At 47.4% G+C, this 23,671-nt stretch overlaps 1 protein-coding gene across 2 annotated transcripts; it reads left to right on the forward strand.

Annotated features, from left to right (window-relative positions):
• Nucleotides 1–1,724: 1,724 nt before the first annotated feature.
• SLC6A1 (solute carrier family 6 member 1) lies at nucleotides 1,725–20,415 on the forward strand. 2 transcript variants are annotated; one of them, XM_006917623.1, is made up of 14 exons: nucleotides 1,725–2,113; nucleotides 2,521–2,652; nucleotides 3,212–3,312; nucleotides 4,143–4,252; nucleotides 5,899–6,031; nucleotides 9,007–9,141; nucleotides 9,370–9,473; nucleotides 9,762–9,886; nucleotides 11,513–11,625; nucleotides 12,016–12,147; nucleotides 13,560–13,662; nucleotides 14,711–14,811; nucleotides 15,873–16,040; nucleotides 18,058–20,415. In XM_006917623.1, exons 1-14 carry the CDS (start codon nucleotides 1,876–1,878, stop codon nucleotides 18,160–18,162), a joined length of 1,800 nt encoding a protein of 599 aa, XP_006917685.1. In that variant the 5' UTR covers nucleotides 1,725–1,875; the 3' UTR covers nucleotides 18,163–20,415. The 2 variants fall into 2 exon arrangements, with proteins under 2 accessions (XP_006917685.1, XP_024906524.1); XM_025050756.1 differs by having other exon boundaries at nucleotides 1,784–1,923.
• Nucleotides 20,416–23,671: the final 3,256 nt, after the last annotated feature.

A 23,671-nucleotide genomic window follows, 5' to 3' on the forward strand; every position in this document is an offset into this window, starting at 1 on the left:
TTAGTTTTTATTTTTATTTTTTTTAATTAACAGATTTGGAGAGGGGGCGGCAAAAATAGGATCATACTAAATAAATTGAAACCTGCTTTTCTCATTCTACAAAACAAGGAGATTTCTCCCATGTTCTTACATGGCCTTTCACAGTATTTCTGCAAGGTTGGATGGAGGATACAGAAAAATATCAGCTGCAATCCTTGGCTCCCAGTGGGGCCCTGAGGAGCTGCAGCCCCTCTGTGATTTATCTTTTCCTCCTGATAAAATTATGGAACGTCTTCCTCACGGTGCCCTCATGCCCACCCCCACAGCTGTCTTGAGGGCAGCAGGCCCCATTCCTGCATGTCTCCAGCATCCCATAGGCCAGGCATGCTGCATGGACTTGCTGAGGTCACCCTGGCTGGGTGGCTCCAAGGGACTCATATAAAGCCCCGATACAGGCAGGCTTCCTGCACCCCTGCTGCTCTCTGCCCAGGGCTGCCCATCGATGCTGTCTGCCTGTTCACCATCCCTTCTTTCCTCTGCTTTGCAGGCTGTCACCCACAGGTTGCAGAGAGGACTGCTCTGCAGCTGATCCACCACAGAAAATCATCAGGTAACATCAACAACCAAAATCATAACCATTTATGGAGTTCTCTTTCTACACTGGTCAGGTGAAAAGCACTCGTACAGCCATTAAAGTTCATTTTTGTCACAATTCTACAAGCCAGATAGCATTACCCCTATTATATAGATGGGGAAACTGAGGCTAGAGCAATGAAGAGTAGTACTTAGGGTCATTCGGCTGGTAAAAGGAAGACTAGAGATTTGAACCCAGGACTGGGCTGAGTCCAGTATCACACCTCGCTACCTCTGGAACTAGAGATGAGAAGGATGCAGTGTAGGTAAAACATCTGGGGTGACTGAAGGTCAGAGAGGTCATCTAAGCCAGTGGTCCTTCCTCACCTGAGGGCTGGGGCTGGGTTTCTGGCATGAGAATCTCCTTTCGGGAATTTGTTAAAAGTATAGATTTCAGGCTCCTTTACAGATTCTGATTTGGCACATCTGGAGTGGGCCCGGGAATGTGTCTTTATTGAGCTTCCTAAATGACTTGGAAACATAGCCAGGCTTGGGAACTGCTGATGAAATAGCAACAAGTCCTCACCATTCGCCAGGCAGAGAGTGCCACACTGAATACGTGAAGAACAACAACCTGACATGGGATATACTGTTATCATCTTCAATGTAAAGAATAGGAAGAGTGGGACTCAGAGAGGTTAAGAAGTTTACTCAAAGTCACACAGTTTGAAAGTGGTGAAGAGGACTTTGATCGTGGTCAGAGTCTGTGCTCATACACTGCCTTCACCTACCACCTGCAGCCAGGACACCTCCATATTCAGCCCACGTTCAGATCCACCATAGCTTACCCTGCCATAGCTTTTATGGCATCAGGGAATGAAAATCTCCCATCGCATCCAGGGAGGCAAAGACGAGGAGCACTTCATGTTTCTATTTAAAAATTTAGTCACCTTTTGTTTCTTCTCTGAGGAAGATACATAATGGAGGGCACATGACAGAGATGGTCAGAGTTGACGCTAGTCCAGGAAACAACAGACCACATCCTCACATGTTGTCTTTGGAAACAAAAGGCACCTCTCTTCGTAGAGGAGCTGGTGGGAGGAAGAAGGCTTATGGGAGAGCTTTCTTGGGCCCCTAGTCTTTATGTGGGTTATTTTTTGTTGTTGTTATTTTGGGGAAACTCCAGAATCTTGCCCCCTTTATTGCCTGTCACCCCAGTCCTCTGTTCTAGGGTGACCTTGAGCCGCAAAAGTGCTGTCCACGTGGACTGGGGCTGACATCACACGTCCATCTGCCAGGACCTCTGTGTCCAAACTCCGAGACATGGCGACCAATGGCAGCAAGGTTGCCGATGGGCAGATCTCCACGGAGGTCAGCGAGGTCCCTGTGGCCAATGACAAACCCAAAACCCTGGTGGTCAAGGTGCAGAAGAAGGCAACGGACCTTCCAGACCGGGACACGTGGAAGGGCCGCTTTGACTTCCTCATGTCCTGCGTGGGCTACGCCATCGGCCTGGGCAACGTCTGGAGATTCCCCTATCTCTGTGGAAAAAACGGCGGCGGTAGGTGCTGGCCTGACCACCTCCCAGCTGGGCCTGGATCCCACTGAAAGGGTCCCGCTTAGACATTTTCTGGGGCAACTTTAGAGGAACGGGTCCCCTAAAGACTCCAAAAGAAGTGTTAGGCCCACTTCCTGTTTCTTGTCCTTTTAGCAGAGAATTCCCAGAGGGAGATTGTACTCTTGTCAATGATACCAAAAAGGTCGCCTCTTTATTTAGAAAGTGGAGGGGATATGTTTTGAGCAGAGGATATTCTTGGGCCTCACTTTGGCTGTGGGTGCTGTTTTTGAGGCAAAATGTAAGGAAATCGTGGCTGGGACCCCAGAATGCCCCTCCTGATGCTCTCTCTGACCAGAGTTTCTCCAAAGCTGTGGGGCCACCCACGAGCATCTCTCTTCTCAACCCTGCAGGGGCCTTCCTGATCCCCTACTTCCTGACGCTCATCTTTGCGGGGGTCCCGCTCTTCTTGCTGGAGTGCTCCCTAGGCCAGTACACGTCCATTGGGGGTCTGGGGGTCTGGAAGCTGGCCCCTATGTTCAAGGGTAAGTTTTCAGAGCGGGGCCATGGGTCGCGGTGGCGATCCTGCCCACAGGACGATGGTGAAGCCCAGGCTTTCCCAACATCCCCAACCCCCCGGAAAGAGGGAACTGCTCCGCCACATCTGAACAGTGTGGAGCCCTTATAAGGGGACAGGTGACAGATTGTGATGCTGGCCAGAACCTAGGATAGTGAAAGTGGAGAGGAGAATCCAATCCAGAGGCTCCCCCACACACATCAGCTGCTCTGTTCTGGGAGCTCATTTCCCTGGCAAGGTTTCAGTGCGACTTTCTTTGCCTCCTTGCTCAGTGCCAGCAGACACTCAGGTGGACACGTGGAGAATCATGCTTGCCTAACAAGCCCAGCCCCAGCCCCACCTGTGGCCAGCCCGTACGGGGGTAGGGGGGTTGTGATGCCCAGACTCAAGGCCTGGCTCCCTCACTTGCCAGATGCATGTGACCATAGCCAAGTTCCTGCCCCTCTCTAAGGCCGAGTAAGATTGTAGATGTTGTGCAGCACACACTGGTTATTAAATGAATGTCATGATGGTATGTCCATTACCAGGTGTGGGCCTTGCTGCTGCTGTGTTGTCCTTCTGGCTGAACATCTACTACATTGTCATCATCTCCTGGGCCATCTACTACCTGTACAATTCCTTCACCACGGTGAGTAGACCCTCTGACCACCTCTTCAGAAAGAGCCAGACCCAGAGCCCACGTTCCATCCACTGAGACCACCATTCTGCTGACAGGGCCATTCCTCGGGTTATGGGCATGGTCTTAAGCAGCCCTTGTCTCTTCACAATTGTAGCACCATGACCTGAGCCCCAGCTCCAGGCCAGGCACCAAGCCATGCATTTCACATATGCTAGTATCTAATCCTCATGACACCCCTCTAAGGTGGGCATTATCAGCCCATTTCATATGGACCCAGGTTTAAACCCTGACCCTACTATATACCAGCAGTGCAATTTTCAGAACGAGACTTACCCTCTCTGAGCCTTAGTGCCCTCATTTATAAAATGAGGGTAAAAGGGAAACCCGCCTCCTAGAGTTGTGAGGATTAAGGAGTAAATGTATGTAAAGTGCTTAGATCGGTGCCTGGTAAAGAACAAGCACTATAAACATCAGTGTGCACAGGGTAAAATGGATGAGGTCTCTTGCCCAAGGTCGAGTGGCTGGAAAGTGGCCCCGGGATGGACACATGAAACTTAATGGTGCAGCTTGGAAAGCTGGTTTTCAGAGTGAGAAAGTAGAGGTTCAGATCTCAGCAGTGACACTGAGGAGCTGTGTGATCTTGAGCAAGTTGCTGCCCCTCTCTGATCTCTAAAATGAGGTTCACAGTATGCCCTGCATCCCAGAGCTATCAGAAAGGGGAATTGAGATAATGGTTGTGAGGAGGCTCAGGTTACTGTGAGGGTGAATGGGATGTGCTGGGACCACTGTTCCAGCCCCTAGGGGCTCAACAGGGTTTGTTTGTGCCACTGTCTTTGCAGACGCTTCCATGGAAACAGTGTGACAACCCCTGGAACACAGACCGCTGCTTCTCCAACTACAGCATTGTGAACACCACCAACATGACCAGTGCTGTGGTGGAGTTCTGGGAGTAAGTGTGGGGCCATCCAGGGTCGGGGGCATATCAGCCAGGGCCAGCGGGCACGGAGGCACCCTCAAAAGGCTGATGGAAGAGTTAGGTGAAGGACTGTTTGTGGAGATGTGGGTGGAGCTAAGGGAGCCACAGAGAGGGTAAAGCCCCCTTCTCCCCAAGAGAGAGCTGGACCATAGGTGGGGCCACTAGACATGTGTTATGACCTTAGGTAGAGAAACACAGCTACAGATGAAGCCACAGCCAGTAGAGAGAATACCTCCCAGACCCTTCCTTTCAGCCTGCCCTCCAAGCACCTGCTGTTGGTCAAATGCAGCAGAAGCTCAAGGGCAAGGAAGCAGTGATGCAGCCATAGCAATCACCTCCAGAGCATGGAGCAAGGTGGAGAAGGTTGGACAGTGGCCAGTGGAGAGGAATAACCATCATAGACTGAGAAGAATCACAAGGAGAGACCAGTGAAGTCCAGATTCATCCTGAAAACCAATCCAGTCTCCTTAGTAACCCAGAGTCACTTGGAATAAACGCACGCACGCGCGCGCGCACACACACACACACACACACACACACTGTCCACCCTGCAGCCATGGCGATTGTATTTTCCAGGGGGCACATCATAGAAAATGTGCATTGGGAACATTAATTTTCCAAAATGGTCCTGGGACCCTAATTTCTTTGACATGAAGGAAGCATCTGTGCCCGACAGCTTGAAAGGGTCTGGAGCAACCTGGACACCTGGACAGTTTCACTGCACCTTGGATAGGCTGCCAGGAGGAGGTATTCTTGGGAGCTGTCAGAGCACGTGATCCCAATCTCTTTGCGTTGAGCCATCCTTGACTAGACTGTCTCCTTCCTTACAGATAACAATCAGTTTCTGCTCCAGCTGATTCTGCTTTGGGGCATCTCTCACATACAATTGTCTGGCGTGTGTCCAGGTTTTTCATTCAACTATTTGTTCAATAAACATTTCTTGAGCACCTACTATATGCCAGTCTGATTAGAGACAGGAATAAGCAAACAGGCAATGGCAACACCAGATGACCAATGCTAAAAGGAAGGACTCACAGAAGGTGCCTAGGCCAGCCTAGGAGTGGCATCTAAGGATGAAAACAATGTTGGGAAGACAGGTGTTGGCAGAAGGAAGAGCATGCATGAAAACTTGGAGGGAGGCAAGAGTAAGCAAGGCTGGAGTGAAGGGATGATCAGTAATCCAGTCTTATGAGAGTTTGAGGAGGTTGTGGTGTGAACCAAGATGGGAGAAAGAAGCAAGGGCCAGCTCATGAAGGCTTTGCAAGGTCCACCTGGAGAGTTTGGGCTTCATTCTAGAACAATAGGGAGTTATTCACTGCAGAATTTTAAGCAGAGAAGTGACAAGACCAGATCTGCAATTTAGGGATCCCTGGGGCTGGAGTGGGGACAGAGCAAAAGTGAAAGCAGGGGTCCTGTTAGGAGGCTACTGTAGCCATCCAGGTGAGCAACAATGGTAACTGAAAATAAGACACTGTCAAGTCAGCACTTTCTACCAATTAGTATAATGGGTCCCACAGTCCCCACCCAGCTCTTAGATCTCAGTGATCACATATGTCAGCACAAACACAGTGGATGATATTGCCCATGTCCATGCCCTCCCCACCCCACTCTTCCACCAGGCACAACATGCATCAGATGACAGATGGGCTGGATAAGCCGGGTCAGATCCGCTGGCCTCTGGCCATCACCCTGGCCATCGCTTGGATCCTTGTGTATTTCTGTATCTGGAAGGGTGTTGGCTGGACTGGAAAGGTAAGACATGTACACAATAAGAACTGGAGAGGGATGGGTCTACAAAGGGGTTTCTGCCCTGGGAAAGGAATCTGTACCTCTGAGGAACCCTATCTAACCTTAATTTAAACAGATCCCTTCATCTCTCTGTGCCTCAGTGTTCTTTCCTGTAAAATGGAAATAACATTACCTACCTCATGGGAAGGTGTGAGGATTAAAGGAAACAATGCAAGTCAGGCCCTTAACATAGTGCCTGGTTCACGGTAAGTCTCTTGAGATTCCCCAGGGCCTGGCAGAGCCACCAAAAACCAGAAGGCAAATGTTGCTTGTGGACCATTGAACAAACTCCCTGAACACTGACTCTGTTCTAAACCTTGTTCTAGGTGTGAGAGGCAAGGGAGAAGGGAGATTGGCTAGAGGTGAATACTACACATCCCAGGCTTTGAGGTGTAACAGAGATAAATTGATTAGTGGTTGAGTACCCAGGCCTTGTATTCAAACAGGCCAGAGTTCAGATCCCAATCCAGCCATTGACTTGGTTGTGTGACCTCCATCAAGTCACTTTACCTCTCTGAAACTCAGTTTCTTCTAAAATAGGCCTAATATGCCTGTGCTTATCTGTTGGTTTGTCATTCAAATCACATGAGATGGTGATTTTGTAAAGGACTCAGCAGCTAGCAAGGGGAGTTACTATTTGTATTTTTATTATTGGCAAGAGCAGAGCCAGACCAAGATGGGGTATCCAGCCTGGGGATATCCAGGGAGTTTGCTGATCAAACCGGGGGCAGAGAGACTGGCTTTATCCCCATCTCCTGGGCAAGGAAGGATCCCCCTTCAAGCCCCACCCCATGAGTCCCAGGACAGAAGATAGCCAAGTCTTTCACTGGCATTGACCTGAAGGATTCAGGGCAAGTTTGTTGTCTGCGGTCTTAGAGCAATTAAAGGGGAGAAAGAATTTGAAATGAATGAGGCTGGAGACAGGGAGGTCCAGACTACCCGAGAAGCTGAACTAGCAAAACAGAACCTTGATGGATTCCACATCTGGGCACGGGCACAGCTGATGAAAAGCTGCCCTATTTCAGTCTAGTAGGAACTTTGGACTCAACAGGTTCTCAGATGTAAGACTGATGTCGAAACAGCTCTGCCTCGTCCCTTGGCTAGGCAGGCAGGAGGAGGGCATAGGTGTCTCCCGGCTCAACTTTAGGAAGCAGAAGAATGAGGGCCTAACGGCTTCAGAAGAAACAGAGCTGAGTTTGATACCATTCCCTGATTCCTAGCTGTGTGCTCTTAGGCCAGTTTTTTCACTTCAGTGGTCACAATAATAGTACCTTACACAGTTGTCACAAAGACTGAGGGGGATAATCTATGCAGAGTGTGTAGCATATGCCTAGCACATAGTAGACACTCAATGCATGACATCAATTATAGTCATATTTGGGTGGTATCTAGAGTTCCTGCTACATTAGGAAACTGACTACTTCTTGGGGGTATTGCATCTTTTGAGTGAGTCAACCAATCCATCAGTAAGCATTTACCGAGCACCTACCGCATACCTAGCTCCATGCTGAGCATGGAAGACACATTGAAGTATAAGACCTAGGCAACATATATTAAGCACGGTGTATGTTCTCATGCAACAACCTTTTTGAGTAGCAATGTTGATTATACCAATTTTCCATACAAAAAAATCTAGGCTCAAGGAGAATAAGAAATTGATCCCATGTCACAGCTTGTAGGTGACACAGAGGGTTTTGAACCTCCTTTTCCTAATTCCGAGTACAGTGATTTTTCTATGGAATCATGATTGCCTTTTCTAACTCTAAAGAATCTCAGAGTCAAAAATCAGGGGGATGAAACTAACCTAGAGAACAATTTATGCTGAGCATGACTCGGAGATGCAAAGGTCATTGAACTTGAAAATTGCTCTTTCACACCAGTGAGCAAAGAAATGCGATTTGAGACAATGATCTCAGTCTTTTGATTATCAATTTGGCAAAAAATAATTTTTAAGATGATTATACTCAGTGTTGGCATCTTTGCAGGGAAGGTGCTCTCTGTAATGCTGGACAAAGTTCAATTTCTGGAAGATAATTAGGCAATATGAGTTAAAAGCCTTTGAGAAGCTTATTCATTTTTCCTCAATAATTCTCCTTCTAGAAAATTTCCCCAAGATTAGTATAATTTTTTGTATAAATTATAGTAATTTTATGGTATAATTTCTCTACTTTTGTAGACAAAGTTTTATATACAGGGGTGGCCAATGTAGTGTTATTGAGATTCACATAAAATTAGAAGAAACCTCAATGGATAATGGTAGGGAAACTTGAAAAAGATGGTGAAACATCCTGAGGGACTATTTTATATAATTAAAAATCACATCGTTATGAGACAATAAAAAAAATCTTTAATAAACAAAACAAAGTTGTATGTACTGTTTTCTTAACTTTAAACATGTTAAATGAAAAGGCAAGTTCATAATTCAAGCTTCATTTTGTAAGAAAATGTGACCATATATGCAAAAGAAAATTGTTAACATCCACACATTTATGTATTTGTCAGGCATTTATTGAGTGTCCACTGTATACCCTGGCCTGCTCTGGGCACTGAGAAAACAGAAGCAAACATGAGAAGACTTGTCTCTTATGTAACTTACATTCTAGAGGCCTTTGAAAGGAACTTCGTGTGCGTGTGTGTTCATGTGATCTTAAATCTTTTCCTTTATCACATGTATTACTTGAATAATTTAAACAGAAATCAAAAAAGTAGGAGGGGTAGGGGAAGGGAAAAACCAAAGGCTGAGCTAGTTGGTTTAGATTCCAAGGAGGAGCTGCAGAAAAGTGGCCAAGCAGAGCAGGTTAGGAATCCAGAAAGTCTTCCTGGAGGAAGATGAGCTGGAACCAAGCCCAGAGCCACAAGTACAGATGTAGGTGAGGTGAGGAAAGGGGAAGCATGAGTGTGATGAAGGGGGTGTGACCACGTCCCCACTTTCCTCCCAGGTGGTCTACTTCTCTGCCACCTATCCCTACATCATGCTGATCATCCTGTTCTTCCGAGGAGTGACGCTGCCTGGTGCCAAGGAGGGCATCCTCTTCTACATCACACCCAACTTCCGCAAGCTGTCGGACTCCGAGGTGAGCGGCCCTTCTGGCCTCCGGTCCTGGAGGGCACTGGCTGGGTTAAGAGCACATTTGATTCCTGAGCCACCGTTCACCAGCTTAGGATGAGTCACTGCACCTCTCTGACCCTCTTGTGTAAACTGGGATTGTTGCCAAGCAGAGCTTTTTAGCACATGTAAAAAGCCCTAGAGCACTGTGGCTATGATCATAATTTTGACTATTTTTTGATCATTCTACCTATAGGTGTGGCTGGATGCTGCTACCCAGATCTTCTTCTCTTATGGGCTAGGGCTGGGATCCCTGATTGCTCTTGGGAGCTACAACTCTTTCCACAACAACGTCTATAGGTACGAGAGCACAGGAGCCTCCGGGTTCCCGGCCACGCCCCACCGTGGCCACTCCCCTCCACAGTCACGCCTCTCCATGGCCACGCCCCTTGGCCTTTGCCACTGTCAATTACACCCCCTCTCAGCCAAGTTCTTCTGTCCATCACTGCCTATTCTGACCCTTCTGTGGGGGTGGGGGTGGACCCACCTGCCCTGCAGTCCCACTCCCTTCTCCACCCTGACACTTGCTAAATTCTGCCCACCTTCCTGCCAGCCCCACACTCTCTGACTGTACCCTTCCCTCTGTAGGGACTCCATCATTGTCTGCTGCATCAATTCATGCACCAGCATGTTCGCAGGATTTGTCATCTTCTCCATCGTGGGCTTCATGGCCCATGTCACCAAAAGGTCCATTGCTGATGTGGCAGCCTCAGGTCAGCACCGCACGGAGGAGGGCCAGGACTTCTGGAGGGAGGGGTGGCTAACTGCACTAGCCTTTCAGTCGGTCTTCGTATCACCACCACCTTGGCTCACTGGCACTGAGGTCACTATGTGCCACTGAACATTTATGTGGACCGTATCCCTGAATCTTCCTAACACTATGGGGTCAATACTCTTGTTATTCCCATTTCACAGGTGAGAAAACAGACTCACTGAGGTCACTGCCTGCCCAAGTTCAGGGAGTTAGAAGGGTGGTGGAACTTTGGAGTTGAGCCCAGACGTGGCTGATTGCACAGCCTGGCCATACTGGCACTTCCAGCACAATCCTGGACATCTGGGGGAATAGGACCCACTCTTGCCCTTTAGGATATAAATTTTGGTCCAACTCGGACGTATTCACCATCATAACACAATGCACTCAAATCAGTGCATTTGTCCAAGCTCTAAAAATGTTCTCACCAAGTGGGCTGTACCCACTTTACACACCGCACAGTCATCCATGCCATGGGATCCAAGGAAAAACCCTGGTAACCCTGCCCTTCCTTGCTCAACCAGGAAGCAGCATACATGAAGGTCTGCTGTGTGCACGGCAGAGGCCTGGGCTCAGGGAGGCAATGTGACTTGCCCCTCCTCTGTCAGGGAGAACTGGGCTGGTCTTGCAGAAAGGAATGTTCACCACTGAGGGCCTAATCTCCCCTGCATGGGCAGCCCCTCATTTCATTTTTCTGGAACTCCCAGCCACCACCCGCCTTTCCAGAGCCAGACCCCAGAGAGGCTGCAATGACTTTCCTTCCCCTTATGGGATTTTCCCTGATCTCTTGAATGACCCTCTACCCAGACACTTAAACACCACATGTCCCTCAAGCCTTCTCCTTCCTCGTGCTCCCCACTGCAGCAAAAGTTTCACTGTCGAGTGCCCAGGCCAGAGCCCCAGCATCATCCTGGATTCTTCCCTCACCTTCACTTACAAACCAACCAATACTAGGATCTGCCCATTCCACCTTCTAAGTGTCTCATCATCTGGCCACCTCTCTGCCCCTGCACTGTCCCCACCACTGACCAGACCACTTCTAAGTGTCTCATCATCTGGCCACCTCTCTGCCCCTGCACTGTCCCCACCACTGACCAGACCACTTCTAAGTGTCTCATCATCTGGCCACCTCTCTGCCCCTGCACTGTCCCCACCACTGACCAGACCACTTCTAAGTGTCTCATCATCTGGCCACCTCTCTGCCCCTGCACTGTCCCCACCACTGACCAGACCACTTCTAAGTGTCTCATCATCTGGCCACCTCTCTGCCCCTGCACTGTCCCCACCACTGACCAGACCACTTCTAAGTGTCTCATCATCTGGCCACCTCTCTGCCCCTGCACTGTCCCCACCACTGACCAGACCACTGCAGCCCCTCATCTCATGTCACTGGTCCTTTGCTTTTGGACCCAACCCTACAACTTCTCCCTCCACATGCATACTATAGAGAGAGGGACTGACAACACTTGCCCAAAAGCTTACTCTAAAGATAAAATGGAATAGACCTTTAAAAGTGAGTGTGTGCTAGGTATGCCATAGCTGCTCGGTACCTCTTCTTTCTTTCTCTTTTCTGCCCTTCCCCACACAGGCCCTGGGCTGGCGTTCCTGGCATACCCAGAGGCAGTGACCCAGCTGCCCATCTCACCCCTCTGGGCCGTCCTCTTCTTCTCGATGCTGCTGATGCTGGGCATTGACAGCCAGGTGAAGACATCTTCCCTGGCACCTCGAGGTGCCCCCCCACCCAGCCTCACCTGTCCGGGAGCCAGCAGGGAGAGGAGGCCACTGCCTTAGGCCCTGAAAAGATGGCCAAGAGTTTCAGACTCCTAAAATGTTCCGCTACATGAAACTTCGGCCACCTTCCCCATTTTCCAGATGGGAAAACTGATGTCCAGAGGGAAGGGAATCTCCTGTGGTCACAAAGGGAGGCCAAGGCAGATCAGGCCTGGATCCTGGGGTTCGCCTGGATCCCGGGGTTCTCCTGGCTCTGTTGTCCTGATACTGCCAGGCTCTCTGGCTTTCCCCCAGAGTCTGGCTTCAGGCAGGTTGGGACTGGGGTCTGCTGCAAGGGCTGACCTCCATTCCTTTCTGAAGTTCTGCACCGTGGAGGGCTTCATCACGGCCCTGGTGGACGAGTACCCCAGACTTCTCCGCAATCGCAGGGAGCTCTTCATCGCTGCTGTCTGTGTGGTCTCCTACCTGATTGGCCTCTCTAATATCACCCAGGTGAGCACAGTCAGCACCTGGCACACCTCTGGTGCTGACGGCCCCAGGGCTACTCCCAGGTCCTCTTTGTCGCAGCTTTGTCTTATCCACCTTCCATCTGTTCAGTGAGCACCATCTTTGTACCAACCCTGGCACACATGGCAAGGCGTCAGACAGGTTCCCCTCCCTCAAGGGGCCCCAGGCTGGTGAGAGACACAGACGCTAGGCTAGCAATGATAAGACAGAGCCAGAGAACACAGCTCCTAACCAGGCCTGCGGCACCAGGGACTGCTTCCTAGAGGAGAGAATACAGAGGCCGAGTTTTGAAAGACTTACAAAAATTAACTGGAGAGTCAAGGCAGAGTTGGGCCTTTAAAGTTGACACTGGCCCTTCCTCTCATTCCCACTTTTTCTGTCAATATAATGAGCAATGCTTTTTGCATTCAAGGCCCTTCCAGTCTAATCAGAAGATAGACACATAACTGATGAATTGTACAATAAATATAAGTGACTCTAAAGCCATGAGCTTAGCCCTGTGGATCTGATGTATGATCCACAAAACCACCCCAGATCTAAATACAGTTCAGACCCAAAATTATTGTTTATTCATAGTTGCCGAATACCGACTATGGGTATGGCATGACACTGGAGATTCAGTAGTTAACATGACAAGTTAATTTGGTGGACAAGATTGACATACAAATTAAATCATTAAGTGCCATGAAGAAAAGAGGATAGTGGGACAGACCAGTAGGGATAGGAAGGGTGCCACCTCAGACACAGTAGTCAGGGGCAGTCCCTCTGAGGAAGTGATAGTTGAGCCGAGACTCAAATGGTGGAGAAGAGCAAGCCAGAGGAAGATCTAGCTAGGAGAAGAACACACAGCAGGTGCAAAGGCCCTGAGGTGAGAATAGTCTTGGTGAGCTTGAGAAACAGAAGGAAAGACAGTGTGATGGGGCAGAGGAAGTAAGGAGTAAAAGGGGGATGCAAAACCAGATCATACAGGACCTTGAAGGACAAGGCATTTGGATTTTATTTTATTATTTTATTTTCTATCTTTCCACTTAGTTTTGTGTTATGTTATTGTCTTATTTGAGCCACGGAAGGTTTTAAGCAGGGGAGGGACATGACTGATTTAACATTGTGGATAGATGGCTCTGGAGACCAGCTCCTCTTTCTGTCATCCAGTCTTAGCAGGAACAGGGCATTTCTCTCCACCCCCAGGCATTTTCTTCCCAATCACCTGAGAGTCAATGCCCATATCCTCTCAGGGTCACAAGGCCTTCAGTGCTTCCTAAAATCTACCCACAAGCCTCCTTGCTCCAGGGTAGCCTAACCCCAACCTCGTCAGACTGCAAAGCCCAGGTTGACTGAACTCAGTGCCCTGGTCTCTGGCAGAAGTGGCCTCACTCTCGCTGCTTTTCCTCTTGCAGGGTGGCATTTATGTCTTCAAGCTTTTTGACTACTATTCTGCCAGTGGCATGAGCCTGCTGTTCCTCGTGTTCTTTGAATGTGTCTCCATTTCCTGGTTTTACGGTGAGCATCAACCCCTCCTCCCTCATTAACTCATTCGTTCATGTCTTTCTTCAATCATCATTCAACCAATACAACTTGAACACCAGGCCCTTTCCATGCATTAATTTATTTAGTTGATGATGTAGTACAGGAAGTCCATGTTTAGAAGATACCACAAGAACAGTTAAATAAACTCATTTAAAATGGGATAAATTCGAGGATAAAAGGGTTTGTTTGAAATTTTATCTAGAAAAGGGAAACCAAAACGATGAAAAAGTTCTAAAGTTAAATATTTTCTTAAAGCTAGGCTATAATTCAAAGTCTGCCCCTAAAACAAATAAAGGAAACAACGATTTTATTTGTTTATTTAGTGGCCTAAGTTTCTAGACCCAACTGCATAATAGTCAAAGGATGTCCTTCCCTGCACTTTGATTATCACAACAAGATGATGTGTTTGAAAGAACTGTTTTCCGGGGTCTGTCTTAGTCCTTGATAATCATTGTATCTCCTTTGCCACCTCACCCTCCTCATCATTTTCCTTTCCTCAACTCTTAACTGGTCGAGTGCTCTTAGACCCTCACTGGTCAGTGACTTTGCTTATAATTGGAGCAGTGCCCAACATCACTCTTGAACTTCATGATGTCTGTGGGTTTTTGCAAGATTTGCAGTTCTTTGCAATTTATCACAAGTTGCTGAAAGCATCAGATCCACAGAGAAAATCACCCCTGCTCAGCCAGGCTTTGAAGGAATGGCTGGGATACATTTTGACCAGGAGGGACAAAAAGAGCGGTGGGGACACGTTTTTATGTTTATCTGATTATTGGTAGATATTTTCACATTTAGGTGACTTGCTTTCCCACACAACCCACTTGCTGCGGGTATTTAGTTATTGAATACTTAGAGAAAGATGACGCCCTCGTAGCTTCCGCCCGTGTTACAGATGAGGAAGCTGCACCTCAGAGAGGTTAGGTGACTTGCTTATGGTCATAGTGTGAGAAAGCGACATCGAATTTAGCCTGTAGTGCACACAGCTCATCCATCCCTCTTGCTTTCACTCCAAATGTCATAGGTGTCAACCGATTCTATGACAACATCCAAGAGATGGTTGGCTCCAGGCCCTGCATCTGGTGGAAGCTCTGCTGGTCCTTCTTCACCCCAATCATTGTGGCGGTAAGGACAAGGCTTGACCAGACCTGTTAGGATGAGGACTGAGTAGGCCCTGGGGCAACTCAGGTCCAGAGAGAAACTTCCGGAAGCAAAGGCAGATGGAAGAGACCCCAGGCCCTCGTTTCCTAATACTACTCCTTCCTATTTGCTGGACATCGGCTTTGTGCCCTTCATGATACCAGATACATTACATCATCCTCATAAACCTCAGCGAATTAGACATTATTGCCCCACTTCACTGCTGAGAGACCCAGGGCTCACCCAGCTAGCATCACCCAGCATGTCAGTACTGCATTTAAACCAGGTTGGCCTGATTCTGAAGCCTAAACTATCCAAACCAGGAGGCTTCTCATTCTCAGCATCTCCCATTCCCTCCCACAAGGGACCCAGGGCTTACCCAGCTAGCATCACCCAGCATGTCAGTGCTGCATTTAAACCAGGTCTGCCTGATTCTGAAGCCTAAACTATCCATTCTCATTCTCAGCATCTCCCATTCCCTCCCACAAGGGGAAGCTGAGGCATGAGCAGACCTGTGAGGGGGCTTCCTCAGGTCCTTGGCTGCCCCAGGTCTTGGGGTGGGCCACTGCATATTTTGTGTCCCACACAAGGGCACCCAGCCAATGGCAAACTGGGTGCTGACATCCAGCCCTTTTTCTGATTGCTAAGCTGATTAACTTGGAGGAAGGGATGCCTTTTTCTATGGGTCCTCCCAGAAAGGTTGTTTTCTTCTTTTGGTCTTCCCAGAAAGAGTGCCTTTTCCTATTGGTCCTTCCAGAGAGGGTAGCTTATTCATATTGAAAAGGGCTACCCTTTTCTATTGGTTTGCACAGAGAAGGCTCCTTTTGCTATTGGTCCTTCCAGAGGAGATGCCTTCTCCTATCATGACAAAGGCACCTTATGTTCTAATAGCGGCCTTGGGTGTAGGATTCCCAAGATGCTGGGCCCTTGTGAGGGTCAGCCTCAGGGTAGGGGTGGAGGGCAGTGGACTTATTGGCTGCAGGTCTAGGGAGGGGGCTTGTTTGTCCAATCTGGGTGACTGACTACCTCCTTCCCATTCTCCTCAGGGTGTGTTCATTTTCAGTGCTGTGCAGATGACTCCTCTCACCATGGGAAGCTATGTTTTCCCCAAGTGGGGCCAGGGCGTGGGCTGGCTCATGGCTCTGTCTTCCATGGTTCTCATTCCCGGATACATGGCCTACATGTTCCTCACCTTAAAGGGCTCCCTGAAACAGGTAATTCCTTTCTCCACACTTTGCATCACTGGTTCCCTTCCCCCTCTGTGCTAGGAACAGCCTCTACCCTTGTGGAGCTCACAGTCTCGCTGGGGAAACAGACAAGTCAATAGCCAATGAAATAGAGTGTTAGAGGTGCCACGATTGGGGTAAACCATGGATATCGGTTACTCCTACCTGGGTTGAGGAGGGTTAGGGAAGGCTCCCTGAAAGAAGGGATAGCTAAGGAGAGGCCTGAGGATGAACCAGAGTTAAAAGTAGAAGCAGAAAGAATGTTCCTAGAAGAGGATGAGAAGCATGTGCAAAGACCCGCAGGTATAGACTGATCCATGTGCTGGGAGGTGGAGTGGGGAGGGATGCAGAGGGGTGACATGAGATGAGGTTGGGAGGCTAGATCATGAAGGGCTTTGAAAATCAGGAAAAGAATTTTGGACTTTATTTGAAAGTAATGGGGAGCCATCAAGGATTTGGAGCCGATAATGGTGGAATCGAATGTATTGAGAACTTACTCTAGACCTCATTTGTGAATTCGAGAAAGAGAAAACACGGCCTTACCCTCAAGGAAAGATAAAGCACGTAAGGCACACTGCCCCAGCAGGAGCCCACTAGCACATACTAGATCCACGCCAGCTCTTCGTTAAATTATATCAAATTCTTGAGTGAAACAAAGCAGTGCTGGAGGACCCAGGTGCTAGAGACATTGATGGAGTAAATTTCAGCTAAGAAGATTTCACTGAGGAGGAGTGGAGGATAAGATTATGGAGAATCAGCTGGGAGGACCTAGATCAGTGGCTCTCAACCTTATTTTCCACCAAGATGTGCCTGTCAGGCCCACTCAGAGCCAGAAGGAGGGGCTCTCAGGTCTGCAGCATAGGAAAGATGGGTAGTGGGTTGTGTGCAGCCCTGAAGTTGCTGGGCAGCCCCTCCTATCACAGATGGAGTAACTGAGGCCGAGCGGGGAAACTTCTTACCCTTCCTGTGCAGTAAGTTATTAGCAGAGCCGGAGCTTGCAGCCCTTTCTCCCAACTCCAGGTTCTAGGTTTTCATTTACCAAGTTCCTCTGCTGAGCCCCAAGAGGCAGTCACATCTGCATTTGTGGAAGAGAGCACAGCCTGTGCAAAGGATCAGTGGTGGGAAAGGGCAAGCATGTCTGAAGACAGTGTATTATATGATGAGGCAGGATTGCAGGGGATATATATAGAGAAGGTAGTGGGAGATTCATCCATTCAGCAAATATATGTTGAACACCTACCATGTACCAGACACTGTTGTCAGTGCTGGGGACACGGCATTGCACAAAACAGACAAAAATCCCACCCTCTTGGAGTTTACATTCTAGTAGAGGAAGATCAACAAATAACAAAAACACAGTAGATGGGGAGGACTACTATGGAGAAACATAAAGTAGGAAGGGGTTTAGGGAATGCTAGGTGAGCCAAGACCTAAGGAGGTAGAGATTGAGCTGCATAGCTATCTGAAAGGAAGGATGTACCAGACAGAGGGCACAGCAAGTGCAAAGGCCCTGAGGCAGGTGTATGCTTGGGGTGTGTGAGAAGTGAGGAGGCCAGTGTGGCTGGAGCACAGATGAGGGGAGGACTGAATGGATGAATGGATGAATCTCCCACTACCTTCTCTCTATATATCCCTCTATTGAGTTTTGAGATGACAGGGGCCAGATCCTAAAGAGCTTTATAGGATTTGGTGAAATGGGAGCCATTGTTGGGTCCTGAGGAGTAGAGGGACGTGATTTCTAACATAACCCCTCAAGCTCCTGTGTTGAGAATAGAACAAAGGGGATGATGGTCAGTAATGGAAGTGGAGGGCCAGTAGAGAGATATTGCTATAACCCAAGGGAGAGGAGGTGGGAGCATTGGAGGGTGTGGAGGATGTAGGGGCGTGGCCAGAGTCTGGACACTGTTTGAAGGCAGAGCAGACAGGATAGACTTGAAAAGAGGGTGGTGAAAGAGAGTGGCCAGTCTCCTTCCATCCCAGCCCGAATTCTCCTTGGTGCCCACAGCGCATCCAGGTCATGATCCAGCCCAGTGAAGATATTGTTCGCCCAGAGAATGGTCCAGAGCAGCCCCAGGCCAGCGGCTCAGCTAGCAAAGAGGCCTACATCTAGGCGTGCGGGGCGGCTCACCGACCCCACACTCTCACCCCACCCCAACCTGGCTGAACATGACCACCACTTGATGTCTGAAGATATCGTCTATCTCAACCTACCTCGAGTGGCGAGTCCAGACATCATCACCATGCAGAAAGGGAAGGTGGGGGACCGTCTCACCCCTAGTGAGCTCTGCTGTGGGCAAAGGTACCCGATGGCTTCGGCACCCACAGGCTGGTGACCTTTTTAATTCGGGCCCCATAAGCATAAAGCATTCAGCATTTGTTACTGCCACGGTAGATCATTTTTATCCAGCCAGAAAGTGTGACGCAATGAGGCTGCACTCTCCTGGCTTTTAGTCGTTTTTCCTGACTGTTCTCTTACTGCCAAAACCCATGACTGTTATTTTGGACTTTGCAGGAATTCGTTTCTATCGGAACGATGCTCTGTACACATGAAAAGGGCATTTTGTATAACGGGGATTTCCAGGGAGAGCTCACTCTTAAGTAGCAGGAAGCCAGCGGAGCTCTTTCATTTTTTGGTTTTCTCCTTCCGGAGGCAGCTTGACTTTAAAACAAGCCCCAAAGACCTCAGTCAGCATTCCCAGAACTGCTTCTCAAGCAATCTGCCCAGTGTCCTTTTTCCCTGCCCCAGGCCGAGTTAGCATCTCTGTGGCTAAGCTTTCCTGCCCTCTCCTCATCAGGCCGTTCTGATTGCACCTGGTCCAAAAGTAATTTTCCAGTCCGGCCCTGCTCTGCTCCCCGGAAAACTGCCACAAGCACAACTGATGTTTCTATCGCCATTCCAGGGTGCCTGAGGTCCAGCTGGGGGCAGTTCCCTAATCGGAGCCCCAGTTCCTCTTAGGCTGCCCAGCTTTACAGAGCACAGAACAGTTGCAGAGGAAATCACGGTGAAGTCCTATCCCTGAGTCAAAATGGATCCAGTTACATTTCTTAAACTATCTCCCTCACTGCCACCCCATTCAAAGTTGCTGCCTTCTCACCTTCTCTGAAATTCCTCAGCACGAATCCCCTCACTGCCACTAAAATCAACCCAGCCCACTAACTGAGGAGCTAGTGTTAATCCAATACCCCATCCCCAGAAAAATACTTCATAGATTAAAACTGCTTCCCTGGAAAGTAGTTTTTGCTCCTGTCCAGCATGGGCTCCGTGGTGGCGGTGACAAATCAGATGAAGACAGTTCCTTGCAAGCCCCTGTAACTCAGCGTTTCTCATTTACCAGGAAGATGGGTTCCCATGTAGCAAATCGTATGTTGTGCCCTGTAGCTCCTTAGCTAGTTAGCTCACAAACTGTGTTTTACAACTAATCCTTAATGACTATGGTAAATAACTGTGACTGTGGGTTTTTTAATCTCTTGTCATTCTCATCTGAAAGTGACCAGTGACCAGCATACCAGTTCTTGCAATAAGATATTACCCTCAGAATATTAAGCACATTATTGTAGAGAAAACAAAAAGTACTTGTACACATATAAATACACACACACGTACACTTATCCTCACGCGTGGTATATAAGGTCTCGTTTGATATTGTGTAGGAAATCTAAAACCTTTTCCTGAGGTCATCTGTAAAATAGTCTCATCGCTAAGGCATCCCAAATGCCAACTGGTGAATCCTTGATCAAAATGAATTTGTACTGTCAAAGTGTAGGGTTAGACTGAAAGGAACCCCTCACTGTGTCTCATGGCCCCACTCCCCATCCATGGGAAGGTCAGGAAGACTTCTCACTTCCTCTTTGTTCTTCAATGTGAAACTAAGACCAAGTCTTTCTAAGAGAAATGCAGTGTATTTAATGTTTGTAAGCAAATCTAAGTGAAGTGTTTGGCAAGAAATCCCCTAACTGATTTCCATCCAAACGTACTTACATAGCACAATATTATGTGTCGTATAATTACAGTGAGAACTGTGAATATGTGTAACTTTTTTTAGTATTTGCCCTGAGGGGCAAAGATATTGTATTATCATATATGCTTCTTTTTGCAATAAGGATTTATTCTCAGAATACCAAGTAAATCTATCTCTATATAAAAAAATATATGTAATATAAACATATTCAAACTATATACAGAGCCTGTTTAAAAAAATTACAGTATTATTTAGTAAAATTATCTGTTCTATGGACCAAATGTAAAATATTTATAAATGAAGATGCATTTTAAATGTCTATAAATGGTGTCATAACTAGAGCACGGACGTTATGTACATTTCTAAGAATTTAGAGAAAAATAATAAAGGATCTATGATATACACAGCAGACCTTCAGTTCTTTGGGGTGGGGGAACAATAGCCTCTTTCATCAGAACAATAACACATACACACAATACTATTTTTCCCCAACAGAGAAAGAGATTTGGGCTCAAAATCTAGCGAGATAGAGCTGGACTTAGAAAAGCCTTGAAATGTGTGAATAGAAACTTACTGTGAGCTATATAAAGAAGGTATTTTCATGGTTCTAAAAAACTTTAATGTGGTCAACTAAATAAAGGTCTAAAACTAGGATAATAGCATATTTGGTTAACATGGACATTCATTCACTCATCGATTCATTCCTCAGGATATTTTTTAAATTATTTTAATTTTATTTTTTTAAATCTAATTTAGAAAAATTTGAGTTCTATAGAGAAGTTGTAAAAATGGCTCAATGGACACCTGGATTCACCAGCTGTTGACATGGTGACACTTTAACTCTATCAGTCAAATTTCAGTCTGGGAAGTAGAACCGCTGTGAGTATTAGGGAATAAGGGATTTATTACAGAAATAAGACCTTGTACAACTGTGGTAGAAGTTAAGAAGTAAGGGTCTGAGAGTTGGGGGATCAGAGCTAAATCATTATAACCAGCCTGAGCAGAAGAGGCAGTTCCTTGCTGCCCTTTTTGCTTATTACATTCTTGATGCCCCATGAGCAAAGAATTCCAGTGGACCCAGAATGCATGAGAGTTGAGTGGGATTAAAAGCCAGCATAAGGTAAGTATGTTATGTCTACAACTGAGTAACCCTGAGAGCCACACTCTCTATTCAAACTAGAACTTGCTTCCAAAGCAGAAAGAAAGCAGTGGTGTTCTAAGAAACACCCAACACCCAAGGAACCCCATCATATTCTTTCTTACTCAAGTTACTTTCCTGTATTAGCCAACCACTTACAATGAAAATGATGGGTCATAGAAGGAAAGGGAAAGATATGGTAACCCATACTTTCTTTTCTGTATTCTTCAGTAAACTGAAGATACTAAGTGTTGGCAGAATGTGCGCATATCAAGAAGTGAAATAGAAACAACTCAGTTTTGAGCAGGTTTCTACTGTTCTTGTAAGAACGAAATGCATATGCATGTACAGCTTCGAAATACATACTGTGTAATTCACATATGAATTTAATGATCTTGCATTTGCATACTACAAAGATGAACAGTAAAATTTATGCTAAAGATTTAGATTTCAAGTTTTTCTTTACTTAGGATGACATTAAATAGCAAATTAAAAACATCATGACTAGTCGAGACCATGGAACGGAAGGAAAGGCCTTACATTTAGTACTTTTAACAGCACTTCTTTCCTGCTTTTTACACAAGGGGCCCTGCATTTGCCTTTTGAATTGGAACCTGAAAATTAAGTGGCTGGCCCTGAGGGAAGTCTAGGGAAGGCTGTTGCCTCTGCATAGCTTCTACCTCTGGATGTCTGGTGGCTGTGACCTGAGGCCACTGGTCAGCAGGGCACTGAGCAGGGAGAGCAAGGATAAGCCGGACCCCTCCTCCACCTCAGGGAGCATGCAGGTGTCTCCTTGCATCCTTGACCCTGAAGACCCTCTCCTCCCCACCCACCAATACTTCTCTCATCTCCGAATGAAGAGTAGAAGAAGGCCTCTCTGTCTACCACCGTCTGTTCTCCTGAGAAACAGCCAGAATTTTGTTATGGTCATTTAAAAAAATAAAAAGACTTTTTCTCTCAGGAGAGCAGACAAAGGGTTCAATTAAGGGAGCCATCTCCTAGAGGATGGGCCTCAGGGTCTCTCATCATTTCATTTCTGCCTACTTCTCCTTCCCTCTGACTTCTCCACAGCTGGCTAGCTGCAGCCCTTCCTGGCCCTTCTTCCCTAAACCATAAGCACTTAAAGCACATACAGAAGAAAAAGTATAAAATGTGAAACTCACCTGTCACATATGGCCAGGATGATTTCCTTGGCCCACCCTCTCTGCCCCTACAACAAGGTGACTTTCCAGGCTCCTCTCTAGCTTTTGTCTTCAGTTGTTCAGAGGAAAGAGAGAAACAGGTCAGAGGGCTTGGAGTTGGGAAGAATCTTAAATGTCATCTGGTTGTATTTGAAGTTTGAACTGTTTCTCCAACTGCAGTGTGCATACAGGTCACCTGAAGGATCTTGTCAGAATGCGGATTCTGATTCAATAGGTCTAGGGTGGGGGGAGCTTGAGATTCTGCATTTCTAATAAGCTCTCAGGTATTGCTGCTGGGCCTTCACCCACACTTTGCAAAGCAAGAATCTAAGGAAAAGCCACCCAGCCTTTTCTTAAATACAGAGGCTTGCCACCTCCTTAGGAAACATAGAAACCCTAACTCAAATTGTCTTAAACATAAAAGAGAGTTTGTTGACTCATAAAAAAATCAGAGTAACGGCTTTAAGCATAGCCGGATCCAGATGCTCAAAAGACAGCATCAGGAATCATTCCCTCTCCACCCGCTGAGCTGGAGGATGGGTCACTTGTACCCAATCACATGAATTTGCATATTTGGGGAGAGGTGGGTCCCTAAAAGAAAGATGGGGAATAGATGCTGTGGAAGCAAACACAGCAAAGGCCACCCGGAAGCCACTGTCTCTTCAAACAACCCTTTGAAAGTCCTTCTTTGACATGGGTCCCCCAATACTTATACCATTTACTCTAGTTTTTAGTGAAAGTTCTTTGTGCTGTGGACCAATCAGAAAGGCAAATAGAGAGGAATTGGGCGTGTCTGAGATGGGTTGAGACAGTCTCCGTTGGGGCTATTACTGGGTAGATGCAGAGGTGGAAGTCAGGACCACTATCTCCGCTCAGTCCAGACCACCATCATCCCTCAACTGGATCACTGTGCAGACTCCTGACTGGTCTCTCGCCTCATCTTGCCCCCTATAATCCACTCTGCAACGATAGGCAGAGTAATCTCTCAAAATATAAATATAGTCATGTCATTTCTTTGCTTAAAATCCTCCAGTACCTTCTCCTACCACATTGAGAAAAAGTTCCATCTCCCTGCTCTGACCTGTTGTGCTCTCCATGATCTGACCACTGTCCAACTTTCTGGCCTAAATGCATACCACTCATTCCCTCATTCATAGTACTTGGCCATCCATCTCTCTGTCACTTCAGCCCTCCAACCTTGTTCCTACCACAGGACTTTTATATTCACTGTTCTCTAAGCTTGTGACATTGTCCAGGGGGCTGCAGGGTCACCAAGGAGGCACTTGCTTCAACCTGGGAGGATAGGGCTAACTTGCTAGGGCAGGGGTCACATAAACTGAG

The sequence above is a fragment of the Pteropus alecto genome, unplaced genomic scaffold (assembly GCF_000325575.1).
Source record: "Pteropus alecto unplaced genomic scaffold, ASM32557v1 scaffold75, whole genome shotgun sequence".
Lineage (NCBI taxonomy): Eukaryota > Metazoa > Chordata > Mammalia > Chiroptera > Pteropodidae > Pteropus > Pteropus alecto.